Source organism: Bubalus kerabau, chromosome 3, assembly GCF_029407905.1.
Source record: "Bubalus kerabau isolate K-KA32 ecotype Philippines breed swamp buffalo chromosome 3, PCC_UOA_SB_1v2, whole genome shotgun sequence".
Lineage (NCBI taxonomy): Eukaryota > Metazoa > Chordata > Mammalia > Artiodactyla > Bovidae > Bubalus > Bubalus kerabau.
Genome location: NC_073626.1, coordinates 49,119,444 through 49,134,679, shown reverse-complemented (window position 1 = coordinate 49,134,679; position 15,236 = coordinate 49,119,444). Strand labels below are relative to the sequence as shown.

At 43.6% G+C, this 15,236-nt stretch overlaps 1 protein-coding gene across 1 annotated transcript in view; it reads right to left on the bottom strand.

Annotated features, from left to right (window-relative positions):
* The window catches only part of PRIM2 (DNA primase subunit 2), a 331,127-nt gene extending 317,129 nt beyond the window's left edge, over positions 1–13,998 (bottom strand). Inside the window, exons 1-5 of the mRNA XM_055571816.1 lie at positions 13,867–13,998; positions 13,042–13,204; positions 11,171–11,274; positions 8,591–8,670; positions 6,962–7,082 (exon numbers count right to left, since the gene is read on the bottom strand). Coding sequence (XP_055427791.1) covers positions 6,962–7,082; positions 8,591–8,670; positions 11,171–11,274; positions 13,042–13,195 — 459 coding nt within the window. The 5' untranslated portion in view covers positions 13,196–13,204; positions 13,867–13,998. The remainder of the gene's footprint in view (positions 1–6,961; positions 7,083–8,590; positions 8,671–11,170; positions 11,275–13,041; positions 13,205–13,866) is intronic.
* Positions 13,999–15,236: the final 1,238 nt, after the last annotated feature.

The following is a 15,236-nucleotide window of genomic DNA, read 5'->3' as shown; positions in this document are numbered from 1 at the left end:
AGTAGTAGCTTTACATTGGGTTTCCTTGGTGGTTCAGTGGTTAAAGAATCCATCTGCCACTGCAGGTTCGATCCCTGGGTTGGAAAGATCCTCTGGAGAAAGAAATGGCAACCCTCTCCAGTATTCTTGCCTAGAGAATCCTATGGATAGAGGAGCCTGGCAGGCTACAGTCCATGGGGTCACAAACAGTCGGACACGACTGAGCAACTGAGTAACAATAAAATGGGCTTCCCAGTTGGCACTAGTGGTAAAGAACCTGCCTGCCAATGCAGGAGATGTAACAGAGACAGGTTTGATCCATGGAACGGGAAGATCCCATGGAGGAGGGCATGGCAACCCACTCCAGTATTCTTGCCCGGAGAATCCCATGGACAGAGGTGCCTGGACTCTGGTGGGCTAAGGTCAACAGTGTTGCAAAGAGTCAGACACGAATGAAGGGACTTAGCACATGAACAACTATAAGCACCAGTTACATAATAGATGCAATGGACAAATCTCCACAAAACAGGAATTACCACAACTGACTCACAAAGTAGAAAATCTGAAAAAATCCGCAAGTAAGAAAATGAATCAGCAATTTTAAAACACCCCACAAAGAGAAGCCTAGATCTAGAAAGATCACTGGTAAATTCTACCAAATGTTTAAAATTTAAGACCAATCTTTCACAACTTATTCCCAAAAATAGAAGAGGAAGAAACACTTCTCAATTCACTATATGAGACCAATATTACCCTAACTTTTACACTCTCCTCTTTCACTTTCATCAAGCGGCTCTTAACTTCTTCTTCGCTTTCTGCCATAAGAGTGGTGTCATCTGCGTATCTGAGGTTATTGGTATTTCTCCCGGCAATCTTGATTCTGGCTTGTGCTTCATCCAGCCTGGCATTTCACATGCTGTATTCTGCATATAAGTTAAATAAGCAAGGTGTACAGCTTGATATACTCCTTTCCCAATTTGAAACCAGTCCATTGTTCCATGTCCAGTTTTAGCTGCTACTTCTTGACATGCATAGAATTTCTCAGGAGGCAGCTAAGGTGGTCTGATATTCCCATCTCTTGAAGAATTTTTCAGTTTGCTGTGATCCACACAGTCAAAGGCTTTGGCACAGTCAATAAAGCAGAAGTAAATGTTTTTCTGAAACTCCCTTGCTTTTCCTATGATCCAACAGATGTTGGCAATTTGATCTCTGGTTCCTCTGCCTCTTCTAAAACCAGCTTGAATATCTGAAGTTCTCAATTCACATACTGTGGAAGCCTAGCCTGAAGAGTTTTGAGCATTACTTTACTAGCATGTGAGATGAGTACAACTGTGGGGTAGTTTGAACATTCTTTGGCATTGCCTTTCTTTGGGATTGGAATGAAAACTGACCTTTTCCAGTCCTGTGGCCACTGCTGAGTTTTCCAAATTTGCTGACATATTGAGTGCAACACTTTAACAGCATCATCTTTTAGGCTTTGAAATATCTCAACTGGAATTCCATCACCTCCACTAGCTTTGTTCATAGTGATGAACAAAGTTCAAAGTGATGAACAAAGGCCCACCTGATTTCGCACTCCAGGATGTCTGGCTCAAGGTGAGTGATGACACCATTGTGGTTATCACAATATTAATATAATAAAGGACACAGCCCTATGATCATTTCAACAGGTGTAGAAAAAGAACAAAATCCCTTTCACAATGAAAATGCTCAATGAAAATTATAAATCTTCTCAGTCTGTAAAGGCTATCTACAAAAACCCCAGAGCCAACATCATATATCTTGGCAACAGACTGAACGCTTTCACCCTAAAATCAGGCACAAGACAAGTACTTCCACTACTGTCACTTCTATTCAACACTGTACTGGAGATGCTAGCTAACGATATAAGGCAAAAGTAAATAAAAAGCATCCAGATTGAAAAAGGATTATTTCTTTATAAGAGTTAATCTCCTAAGGAGTCCACTAAAAACTGTCAGAATAAATGATTTTGTAAGGGTACAGGATACCAGATCAATATACAAAAATCAATTGGATTTCCATATGCTAGCAATGAACATTTCAAAAATGAAGAAACTATATCTATAATGACAGTAAAGAATAAAATACTGAGGTATAAATAAGTACATAACTTTGTTAAAAAAATTAAAGCTCTCAAGAAACAAAAAAAAAAAATTCCCATGTTCATTGATCAGAAGACTTAATATTTAAGACAGCATGCACGCACGCTTATTCACTCAGTCGTGTCCGACTCTTTGCAATCCCCATGGACCCCACCAGGCTCCTCTGTCCATGAGATTTTCCAGGCAAGAATATTGGAATGGGTTGCCATTTCCTATCCTAAGGGATTAAGACGAGGGGATTAAGTATTGGGCAATACTGCCCAAATGGATCTTCATAGACCTCATAATCCCAACCTGAACCCCAGCTGGTTGGTAGAAACTAACAAGTTGATCCTAAAATTCATAAAATATAAAGAACCCAAAATAGTGAAAATAACTTTGAAAAAGAAGAACAAAGTGAGAAAATGCACACTACTGAATTTGAAATCATATTACAAAACTAGAGGAATCAATATTTAAGACCACATCAGATCAGATCAGATCAGTCGCTCAGTCGTGTAGTACTGACATAAGGAGAAACACGTGAGTGCTAAGTCACTCAGTCATGTTCAACTCTGCAACTCCACGGACTGCCAGGCTCCTGTCACACAGCACTAATAAAACTGAGTCCAGAAATAAACTAATTTATGGCCAAATGACTTTTGACAAGAGTGAAAAGACAATTTAAAGAGGAAAGAATAGCAATTTCAACAAATGATGCTAGGTCAACTGTATATCCACATGCAAAACAATGAAGCTGGGCCCCTACTTTACACCATACACAGAAATCAACTTAAAATGTAAATAGACTAAACAGACCTAAAAAGGACAAAAACTATAAAACTCTTAGAGAAAACAATAGGCGTAAATCTTCACGACCATCTGTTAGGCAAGTCCTTCTTAAAGCCAACAACAAAAACATAAATAACAAAAGAAAAAAGACAACTTACACTTCATCTGCATTAAAAATTTTCATGTTGCAAATGATCCTAACAAGAAAATGAAATGACAAGGACTTCTGTGGTGACTCAGTGATAAAGAATTTTCCTGGCAATGCAGGGACATGGGTCCAATCCCTGATCCCAGAAGATTCTACACGGCAAGGAGCAGCTAAGCCCGTGTGCTACAACTACTGAAACCCGCACTTGAGAGTCCACAAGCTGCGTCTGCGAGCAACTACTGAGCCTGTGTGCCACAAGTACTGAAATCCACATGCCTGGAGCTTCTGCTCTGCACCAAGAGAAGCCACTGTAAAAAGAAACCCACACCCTGCAATAATGAAGAGCAGCCCCTGCTCGCTGCAACTAGAGAAAGCCCACATACAGCCATGAAGACCCAGTGCAACCATAAATAAATAATTTTTTTTAAAAATGACAATCCTCAGAGTGAAAGAAAAAGATTTCTAATTCATAGAATTAGACCTTACAGTGGCTGTGTATTCAGAATATGCTAAGAATATGTAACAGTAAACCATAGAAAGACAACTCAAATAAAAAATGGACCAAGGATACAAATAGACATTTCTCCAAACAAAATATACAAATAACCAATAAGTACATGAAAAGATGCTCAACCTCATCAGTTCAGTTCAGTTCAGTTCAGTCGCTCAGTCGTGTCCAACTCTTTGCAACCCCATGAATTGCAGCACGCCAAGCCTCCCTGTCCATCACCAACTCCCGGAGTTCACTCAGACTCACGTCCATCAAGTCAGTGATGCCATCCAGCCATCTCATCCTCTGTCGTCCCCTTCTCCTCCTGCCCCTAATCCCTCCCAGCAACCTCATCAGTCACTATGAAATCAGTCACAAATGAAAATCAAAACCACAATGACGTATCATTTCACACCCACCAGGATGACTATAATCAAAAAAAAAGACAGAAGCAACTGCTATAGAATGTAAAGAAACTAGAACCCTAACAAACTAGTGAGATGTACAATGATGCAGCCCCTCCAGAAAAGTCTGGGAGTCCTTCGAAAGTTTAAATATAGAATTACTCTATGACCTAACAATCCCACTCCTAGGTGTATATCTGAAACAAATAAAAAGATATCCACACAAAAATGTGTATGCAAATATTCACTGCAGCATTATTCATCATAGCTAAAATGCTGAAATAATCCAATGTCCATCAACTACTGAAAAAAGAAATGACTGTACAATGAATGAAGTACTGATACATGCTACATATACAACGTAGATGAAACCTGGAAACATTATGCTAAGTGAAAGAAGCCAGTAACAAAAGACCATAAACTATATGAAATGTCCATTTATACAAAATGCCCAGAATACACAAATTCACAAAGATAGCAGATTAGTTGTTGCCAAGAGATGACAGAGTGACAAAATGAGAATGATGACTAGTGGGCATAGGTTTCTTTTTTAGGGTAATGAAAATGTTCTAAAATTAGATGGTGATTGTTGTGCAACTCTATGATCATACTAAAAAGCCAAAAAATTGCACACTTTTAGAGTGAAGTTCAAGGTATGTAAACTCTATCTCACTAAAGCAATTATAAAAAAGTATACTTGTGATCTCACTCATCTGTGGGATCTAAGAGTCAAACTCAGAAACAGAATAGGACCGAGGCTGCCGGGGGCTGGGCAGCAGAGGAGAAGAGGAGACCCTGGTGGAAGGGCACAAACATCCAGCTACAGGAGAAGTGGGCTCCAGAGATCGCATAACAGCCTGGGGCTGCAGCTGAGGGCCCTGCACTGTGCCCCTGAGAGCGGCTGTGAGCGGCCCTCAAAGGCCTCACCACCACCGCAACAGAATGGTGATTGTGTGAGACTGCCGAGCACCGAAGAACTGACGTTTGAGGACCATGGTGCTGGAGAAGACTCCTGAGAATCCCTTTGGACTGCAAGGAGACCCAATCAGTCCATCCTAAAGGAGATCAGTCCTGGGTGTTCATTGGAAGGACTGATGCTGAAGCTGAAACTCCAATACTTTGGCCACCTGATGCAAAGAGCTGACTCACTGGAAAAGACCCTGATGCTGGGAAAGACTGACAGCAGGAGGAGAAGGGGATGGCAGAGGATGAGATGGTTGGATGGCACCACCGACTTGATGGACAAGAGTCTGAGCAAGCTCCAGGAGCTGGTGAGGGACAGAGAAGCCTCGTGTGCCACAGTCCATGGGGTTGCAAAGTCAGACACAACTGAGTGACTGAACTGAACTGACCTCACATAACATGCTATGTAAGGATCTGTTAACTATCTTTATAGCAGTAAACATTTCACAACATATACATGTATCAGATCATCAGACTGTGTACCTTAAACTGACATATTAATATATCATCATATCTCAATAAAGCTGGGGAAAAAAAGACACACCATTAATACTATTTACATAAGGCAGGAAGCCACACTGATTCTTGTTGCAGTGGACACATCCACTTCTCAGTAGGATAATTCCTTCACGTACTCCTATTTCTTTTTTACTTTATTTGGCCTGGAGTCACCCATTGTAACGCCCAAATACACACCACGTAATACTATTTACACAAAGTTCAAAGACAGGCAGAATCATTCATGATATTAAAAGTCAGGACAGTGATTATCAGAGACAGATGGGGTGGTAAAGAAAGGAGACACAAGGCAACACCAGTTGACCGCAAGGTTCTCTTCCTTAACCTTCATGATACTTCATGGAGCTAGACAGTTATGAGCTGTGCAGTTTTCTGTGTATGTTATACTTCAGTAAAAAAGTTTTTTAAAAAAAGAAAAAATTCTACCTGACCTATTGAAACAATCTAGAATAAACACAATCTCAAAAAATACTTCTCTATGACCTACTAAAACCATAATTTCAACAGCAAAAAAAAAAGAAACTATTTTTAATATGAGAGGATCGATGAACTATAACTGATATTAGCAGTAACAGACTTCACTAAAGATCAGAGTTCTAAGCCAAGTGGAGAGCGCATGGGGTTTGGAAAGTGAGACGGCACTGGGACCAACACTTTTCTCTGTCTGAGCAGATGTTTTAAGAAACCTCACAGGATTCTCCCAAGTGAGTCAAACTTTGGAAAGTGCCTTGCTCACAGGTGACACACTAAATGTCCACAAAGGTTTATATATTTCTCTTCACACATCTCCTTCCCCTCAAAGCAGGAAGCCACACTGGTTCTTGCTGCAAGTGAGCACATCCATGTCTCAGCAGGACAATTCCTTCACCTACCCCAATTTCTACTTTTTTACTTTATTTGGCCTGGAGTCACCCATTCTAATGCCCAAATACAGTCCTGACCATCCTACCGCCATCTGACAGCTTTAAGTTTCACAAAACAGAATTTTTCTTTCTTCCCACTGCAGCACAGGCCCACCTAAAAGACATAAATTCTGTTTCTATCCACAATAATTATCCTTGCTAAAAATATACCCAATATTTCTTCTTTCTTATATAATTCCTACATGTAACTCATTCAGATCTGTCTACAAAATTACACCTTAGAACTATTCAGAGATTTTGCTGACAAATGACTTCTAAAATAAAGTATTATCCACCCTAAACCTCATTGCTGGAAATAAGTACTACCACTTCTCTGTTTTCTTTGGATTATTACGAGCTTTAAATTTTTGGCCTAGAAGATTCTGGTTAAAGATGAACTTTTATAAATTAAACCTTTTTGTGCTTTCATAAATCACATACTTAAAACAGTAACTAAATAAATGTGATGCTCTGATGCTAAGGAGCCCCTTTTCTTCTAGTCATGGAAGAGAAAGGTTCACTTTGTGTGAAGCCAAAGTGACTCATTCTTTCAGGCAAGTCCTCAGGAAGAAAATGTAAAGAGAACAAACTCCACATATTAACACCAGCACTAAAGGTCAAGGGAGGTGACACAATTGGAAAGACTATAAAAATATACTTACAGCCTCAAACTGTAAATGGCTATCCTTTAAGAAACTCTGAATTTTGTCCTTGGGTAAAATACTGAATCGAAATCGAAGGAGATCCATTTCTTGCTGAATAAACCAGCGCCTAAGATCTTCACTAAAACAGAGACAAGAAAACTGTAAGTGAAAAGTTTAAAGACAATTTTAAAAGCCCATTGATTATTAAATCCAAGACATTTCTATGAAACAACACTCAAATGTGAGCAACAGGCCAACAGACTGAAGTTCATTAACAGCATCAAGCTCTCTACTATGGTAAGAGTGTGAATACAAGTGACATGCCACAATCTCCCAGGACTGAGTAGAACATGGGGAAGAAAGATGTTTTGAACATAATTAAAAGAATTAAATACAGAGTCTAGCTACATTATCATCAAATAACATAAAATAGCACACTTCGTTTAATCTAACTGCAAAGTATTTGTTTACATCAGAAAATGGAGTATCCCTCCTGTTAATGCCAAATAAACATCACAAGTTTTTAAAGGTAATTTTACCTCTGAACAGATTATGATCAGATAAACTCTGCAAAGTAAACTTTGCTTACAGCTTTAGGGTTTATAACTTCACAAAATTTAATAAGCATTAAGATACCTCAACTTTTTAAAAGTCAAAATTTGTTACTGTTTAGTCACTAAGTCATGTCCCACTCTTTTGCAACCCCATGGACTGCGGCCCGCCAGGTTCCTCTCTCCATGGGATTTTCCAGCCAAGAATACTGGAGTGGGTTACCATTTCCTTCTCCAGGGGATCTTCCCCACCCAGGGGTCAAATCCACATCTCCTACACTGGCAGGAGGATTCTTTACCACTGAGCCACCAGAGAAGCCCTAAAAGTCGATACAGAACATTAATTTATAAGACAGATGGGCATTATTGTTGTTATAAAATAATTAAGCTACTCCATGTAAAATACGATTTCTTTCCTCAAATTACTTTCACATTGTCAGCAATTCATTTATTGCATAAATTGCATAACCTGCATATGCTTTTTTAACAAAAGAAAAGCTCTAGGACCAAAGCTGGTCAATAATTTCTCAGTCATTATCTTGGGATAGTAAATAATTCAAGATTCCCATTTGATAGGCCTATTGCCAAAAAAGAAACAGAAAAGAAACATAGTAAGTATGCAATTTAGCCAAAATAAATATAAGAAAAAACACAGGGAAAAAAAAAAAAAAAAGGCAACCAACTCCTTCCTCTGGGTGGCACTATTGACTTCTAAGAAACTACCAAAGGAAACGATCTTAATCTAATGGACACCAGCCCATGCAAGTCAACTGCTAAAATCTGTGCAGATTCAAGTATGTGTTTGATTCCAAAATCTTTCTTCCTAATGAAATCACCTCTAATTTTAAATCCTAAATGAAGAATCCCTCCCATAAGTAAAAAGTGTTTTAATAGGCAAAATCTGCAAAAATTTTTTATTTTTTTAGGCAAGAACTCGTTTCAAACAATTCGCTACAACAGCTTTCAGCCCATCAACCACTGGTTTCTGATGTTATCCTGGGGTTTCCTACGATGGGTACAATACCTGTCGGCCCTCCTGCACCAGTTTATAGCCCAAGATGTCAGATTTGACTGTGGAAGACAAAGGTATACTCACGACTGGCAGTAAGCAAGGCGCAAAATAAAGTGAGAAATGTGATCTTTTCTTCGAGGTTCATATTCATCTTCCAAGCTTTCCTGAAAAACAATGGCAAGAAAATAAATGCAAAACATTGAAAGGTATAAAGAATTACTGAGTCAGCATAAGCCAATGGTGAAGCAGAAGTTCAATAACACAGATTTCATAATATGCTCCCCAGGATAAGTATTACTTTACTTAGGTGGACAACTGGGTGAAACACAACTGAACACCACCACCTCCTGGGTTTGGATCCCACTGTTTTCTTCCTCCTCTAACTTTCCTTCTCGTCCAGCCTACACCCAGCCACTCACCTCTTCCACCACTTCCCAGATAAACCCTCAACTATTTTCATTTCAACCATTTGGCAAAACCTAGATTCTAAACAAATCCATAGCTATACTCTGCAGTCCTGTTCCCAAAATGCTGAGAACTTCTGGGAAAAAAATATACAATTATAGGAATTTGGAACATTAAAAATTCACAGCCTCTACCGTCAACTGGTCGCAAAGAGTTGGACATGACTGAGCGACTGAACAACAACAAACCTCAACTGGACCTTTGTAAACTGTACAACACCCAGAAATCTTTTTTTTTTAATATATATATCTTATTCAAGATAGTTGATTTACATTTCAAGTGCACAGCAAGGTGATTTAATTACACAAATACACATATTATTTTTGAAATTATTTTCCATCATATGTTATTATAAGATATTAACTATAGTTTCCTATGCTATACAGTAAACCTTTGTTGCTTGTTGCCTATCTACTAGAATCTAGCATTCTAGTCGTACTAAGTCAAACAAGTAACACCAAGGAATCTTTCCTCAAGTTCAACACAGTCAGAGCAAACATGTCCTGAGCACTCCCAATGTACCAGGCACTGTTATAAGCATTTTTAATCTATTAATCCACATAATCCTTTGAAAGCCCCTATTGAGGAGGGCACCACTATATCCCTATTTTAAAGATGAGGAAACTGACTTTGTTCCAGGTCACAAGCCTGTAAGCAGCAGAGCTGGGATCTGGCCCCATAACCATTCCTTCCCCCATCTCAGGACAGCTGTTTTGATCTTCACTAGATGGCCAGCACTCCCCAATACACCACCGTCCCCTCCTCTCATCACAGGACCTCACCTACTTTACAGAAAGCAAAGGCCTCAGGCTGACTCCTCAGCCCAAACTCCTGCCACCGCGCGTGGTACTGCCTTCCCCACTATCCCTACTGACAGATCTCCCTCTCCTCCTACACACAGCTGATCCCACATGGAAACTCCACAGCCCACCTGCTCCTGCCTCCTAAGGACCGTGACTAATCCAAAGTTCTCCCAAAGTATCTACAATCGCCCTCTCTTCTCTTCCAGATCTTTCTGCTCAGCTTATAAATATGTTCAAATATATGCTGTCATGTGTATGTGTGCATCTTTTCCCCTCAAATTTTCCTATACTCAGACCTACCTCCCCGGTCTTCTCAGCTAAACATGTTAGAAGAGGAAACAGTCCACACTCATCTCCCACCTCTCTCCTCCAAACACCACCACTGTTTCACCTTCCGCCTCTGTCTACAAGCCCAGATCTGCTGTACACCCTGCAGCCCTCGAGATAGCTCCACAAGCACCTCAGAGTTACAACAAGAACTAAACTCAGTCTTCTTTCTAGTAAGACTTGCCTCCTCTCCTGTATATCCCACCATCCACCCAGCTGTCATCACCAGAAACCCAAGCATCATTCAGAACTCTTTTGTCCCTCCTCCTTGTACTCAATCTCATGATTCCATCTTCTCACTATCTCTTCAATCAGTCCCCTTCACGCCATTCAATTTACTTGTCATCTCCAAGCTCCTGATTGGTGTTCCCCAAAAGATAATGACCCCTTCCATCTGCCGTTGATATTCATCTTCTCAAAATAAAAATGAGATCACATCCATTGAGATTCGGTTCCAGCACTATCGCATCTGGGAAGCCCTCCCCAACCTGAGCTAATTCTCTGTGCTTTTGGAGTTGCTGGTTGTTATTTAGCTGTTAAGTCATGTTCCACTCTTTTGCAACCTCATGGACTGTAGCCCACCAGGCTCCTCTGTCCATGGGATTTCCCAGGCAAGAATACTAGAGTGGGTTGCCACTTCCATCTCCAGGGGATCTTCCCGACTCAGGGAGAGAATCCACAACTCCTGCGTTGGCAGGCAGATTTTTTACCACTGAGCCACCAGGAGAGCAAAACAGAGTTCTTGGAGCACACATCAAACAACAGCATTTGTCACCTTGACTGCACAGAACACATCTGGCAATATCTGGAAACACAGCCCAGAAGCCAGAGATGCCAGTGAGCCCCCTAAATGCACCATGGAATCATCAGGTCCCGAATGTTCACATTCCTAAGGTGGAGACACCCTGCCGCACTGGAGTTTGACTGTATGTCAATCATCCCTCGTGGTCGGTAGGTTCCTTCAGGAAGAGTCTTTTTTAAAGCCCTGTGCATAATACAAGACCTTTTCCACGGTTACTACCAGTACATAAACAAACTGAAGGAACATCTCTGTCCCTCTTTTACTTACTCTGTAGGAAAATTTGAGCTTCCGAAGCTCAGCCTCCAGCTTACTCTGATACTGTTCAGTTCCCTTCATGTAGCTCAGACCAAGATTCTCAACTGATTTTAGCACTAGAAAAAATTTGAAAAACAGAAGGGGGGAAACATGTATAAATGCAAGGTAATCTTAAAAAATGAAATCCAAGGCAAATCTATGGATAGCAATTCCATAATTACTTTTTATGACAATACTTAAGCTTCATTTTCTGCAAGCACATTATATAAGTTATATGTGTTTATAAGAGAATAACCTCCAACCATAAGCAGAAAATAACCACATCCCACAGCATAACCTCATACCAGGGATTCTCAATCAGAAAGGAGCAAGGGATGAGGACAATCATGATGTACTGAGCATCACTGCTGAGGGGTGCACAAGTGTGTCAGCGTGCGCATCCACCCCTCATGCGGAGCCGGTTGTGAGGCGGGTGCTTCACCAACTCAGCACAGACTCTTCAGAAGACAGCCCGCCCCTTCCTGATGAAGCAGAGAAGAAGACACAGCAGTAAAGAAGCAAACAAGCCACTCTGACTAGATGCTTCGCTCTGTCCAAAGGCTTCTGAAGCCCCTGTCAACTCTTCCTCAGATGAATTCTTCTTCCATTGACAGGAAAAGAGAGATTAATTAGAGAATGAAAAACTTCTGAAACGAATCCTGAACGTAAAGCCATGTCCAGCAGGGACCTCCATATTATGGTCTCCCAAACCAAACTCATTCTCTGCCCCTCAATCCTGCTCCTCTTCCTGCCACCCACCTCTAACAGCAGCATTTCTACCCACCAGATCAGCCATCCTGGAACTTCAGCCCTCCCCACCCGATCCCCTGTTCCTCACAGCCAAGTAGTCATCAAACCCTGTCACTTACACCTCCTTGGTATCCCTTCCATCTCTCCCTTCCTGTCCCTGCCTTACCATCTCACCTCCAGGGCCAAACCAAAAGGACCCTTTTCAACCACTGTCTTAACCTCTATGAGGCATCCCAGAACCCATGCTAAGCTTCCCAGAACCCATTGTCCCTGTCCTTTACTCTTTTATTCAGCAAACAGATAATACAGGTACTCTGTACTAGCAATTCTCACCCAGCTCCTCTAAGAATGACTAACAGTATCTCACCTCTACTTCTGATCTCCCCATCACGATACACTTCGGAATATAAACTCTGCAGGCAGTGCTATTGTTGCAGTTGACACCGAACTTATTTCTTTCTTCCACCAACACAGAGAAGACAAGCAGGCTCAAGAAAATCGCTACATCCTTCTTACACCCCAGTATCACAGCATTAGCGTGGTACAAAACACCCTTGGTTACCCAAAGCTCTCCATCCACCCTGAACTTGCCACCTTTCCCTCCAGTGTGACACTCTCTCTGGTGCTTCCAACTCTTCCTTCAGAACATTAGCTCAGCTTGCAAAAACCCCTCCCTTCCTCTCTATTGAGAAACTGCTACTCCTGCTTCAAGATCCAGGTCACATTTCAACTTTTCTTTAGAAGTTTTACTTAATCAGACTAGGTCAATCATTCCCATCTCTGTTTCAATAACACCTCTACTAGAGCACTTAAAATACTAAACTATAATTACTGCTTTGGACATCTGTCTCCAGGTATTAGACTACAGCTTCAACAAAGATGACAATTTCATTACTCAGCTCAAAATGCCTACCGCCTAGAATAAAGTGGCACTCAATAAATATGCACAGTACATGGAAAAAATGAATGAACAGCAAAATCTCAACGAAAAACCTCAGCAAATATTAGTTTAAAGAAGGAAATAAATTAATTTATCTCTACAAGGTATAAGTGAGGTTCTCAGGAATACAAAAATTCAAATTCAAATCACTCACATTTAACTCTATCGATAGCCAACGTTTCAAATTCTGTCAAAGATACGTTTCCAGAAGGTGGCTGCAAGTAAAACTGAAGGCTATGTGGGTAGCAAGCATTCCTCTGGTCATCTGCCAACCTCAATTTCTTCCGTTTTCCTCCAGAAAACTCCATCTTGTTACCCTGGAAGCAAGCACAAAAAACGGTGGAGTTAAAAACAAAAAATAACTCCACACACAAAGGAAATCATTCTGCCACCAAAAGGTGGCAACTGATGCTGAAGAGCACGCACAACATGTCAAGAGTCGTGTCCCTGTCTTCCAGACCTTCGACAACGCCGGTGGAACCGCGGTGCACAGGCGGTGGGGAGAGGTGAGCGCGGCGGAGACGCGGGCAGCGGTCCTGACTTCCCGCAATGTCCACAGCAGGAGACGCGGGCTGCTCTCCAGGCGTCTGCGCGCTCCGCACTGAAAGCTCTGAACTCTCCAGGGTCAGGCTGAGATTGCCCGAGAGCCGCGACCCCGAACACGGAGGAAAGCGCGGGAGCTTCAGGCTAGGAACGCGACTCGGTGGGCTTCTTCCCTGACAACCCCTGAAAACTGACGGCAGTCTCTCAGGCGCCGCGCGTCGAGCTCGTCTCCGGAGCGTCCAGCGGCGCCGAGTGACACGCCGCCTCCGCGGTCCCTCAGGCAACGCGGTCTGTCAGCCCCGGCACCTGCCTCCGCCCAGACAAGCCACCAGGACGGACTCGCGTCCCCCGCGCCAGCCGCTCTCCCCCTTCTCTAGGCTCGCACGCCTGAACGCCAGGGTTACTGTTCTTCGCAAACCCCGGCGGCTGCTCTTACCTGCAACTACACCAAACACAGACACACACAGCGACAACAGTTTTTCTCCGGTGGCGGGAGAGTTCGTACGGGACCGGAAGCGGAAATAGCTGCACCACGGAGCCCGCCCTCTCCCCCAAGCCGCCCAGCCCAGGCTCGGGCGGCCTCTGGATTTCGGTCCCAGGTATTGCACTACGTAGCGTGGCCGTCTATGGGGTCGCAGAGAGTCGGACATGACTGAAGCGACTTAGCAGCAGCAGCGTGGCCGTGATAAAGCGCTGGATTAAAGCTCCAGTCTCTAGGGGTCTGGAGAAGGCAGTGGCACCCCACTCCAGTACTCTTGCCTGGGGAATCCCATGGACAGAGGAGCCTGGTAGGCTTCAGTCCATGGGGTCGTTAAGAGTAGGACACGATTGGGCGACTTCACTTTCACTTTTCACTTTCATGCATTGGAGAAGGAAATGGCAACCCACTCCAGTGTTCTTGCCTGGAGAATCCCAGGGACGGGGGAGCCTGGTGGGGTGCCGCCTATGGGGTCGCACAGAGTCGGACACTACTGAAGCGACTTAGCAGCAGCAAATCTAGGGGTCTGGGGTTCGAATCCCACCGCTGCCAGATGATTTTGGGCTTCCCTTGTGGCTCAGCTGGTAAAGAAACCGCCTGCAATGCAGGAGACCTGGGTTCGATCCCTGGGTCGGGAAGGTCCACTGCAGAAGGGATACGCTTCTCACTCCAGTGTTCTGGCCTGGAGAATCCCATGGACTGTGTAGTCCGTGGGTTCGCAAAGAGTCGCACACGACGAAGCGACTTTCACTCTCACTGCTGTACTACGTGTGCGTGGGTCTGAGCGGTCGGCGCCGGGTCAGCACCGGCTCCAGACTGGGACCCTGGGTGATAATCTCAGAGAGCCCGGCGAGCGGGAGGACCGGCTCACCGCTCACAGAGGCGTCGGCTAGGCGGCCTGCGTACCGCGGGTCAGCCCGCTTTTCTACTGGTCGGCGGGCCCGCGGGTACCGGTATGCGTCCAGCGCGCCCCTTCCGCACACTCTGTGCCTGGCGAGCGCCCGCGGGGGACCGGAGTCGAGCCGGGAAGCACGCCTTGCGCATGCGCATCCGGGAACGCTCGGCGTCTGCGGAAGGAGACCGCGGGACGCGGGGCGGTGACAAGCGGCGGGCGCGGGAGGCGACGGCCCCCACTGTGCGCGGCAGCGTTTCAGAACTGAGGCCGCCAGGTGGCGGGTCTCGCTCACAAAAGAGGCCTCGAGGAGTTCCAGTCAAGGTAGGAGGGGAGGAGCCTTCAAGACGTTCAAGGTTTCGGAAATGCAGACTGAGCTGAAACAGTGTCAAGCTTCAGAGCATCTGCCCAGCCTGGGCCAAACAGGTTGACCCTG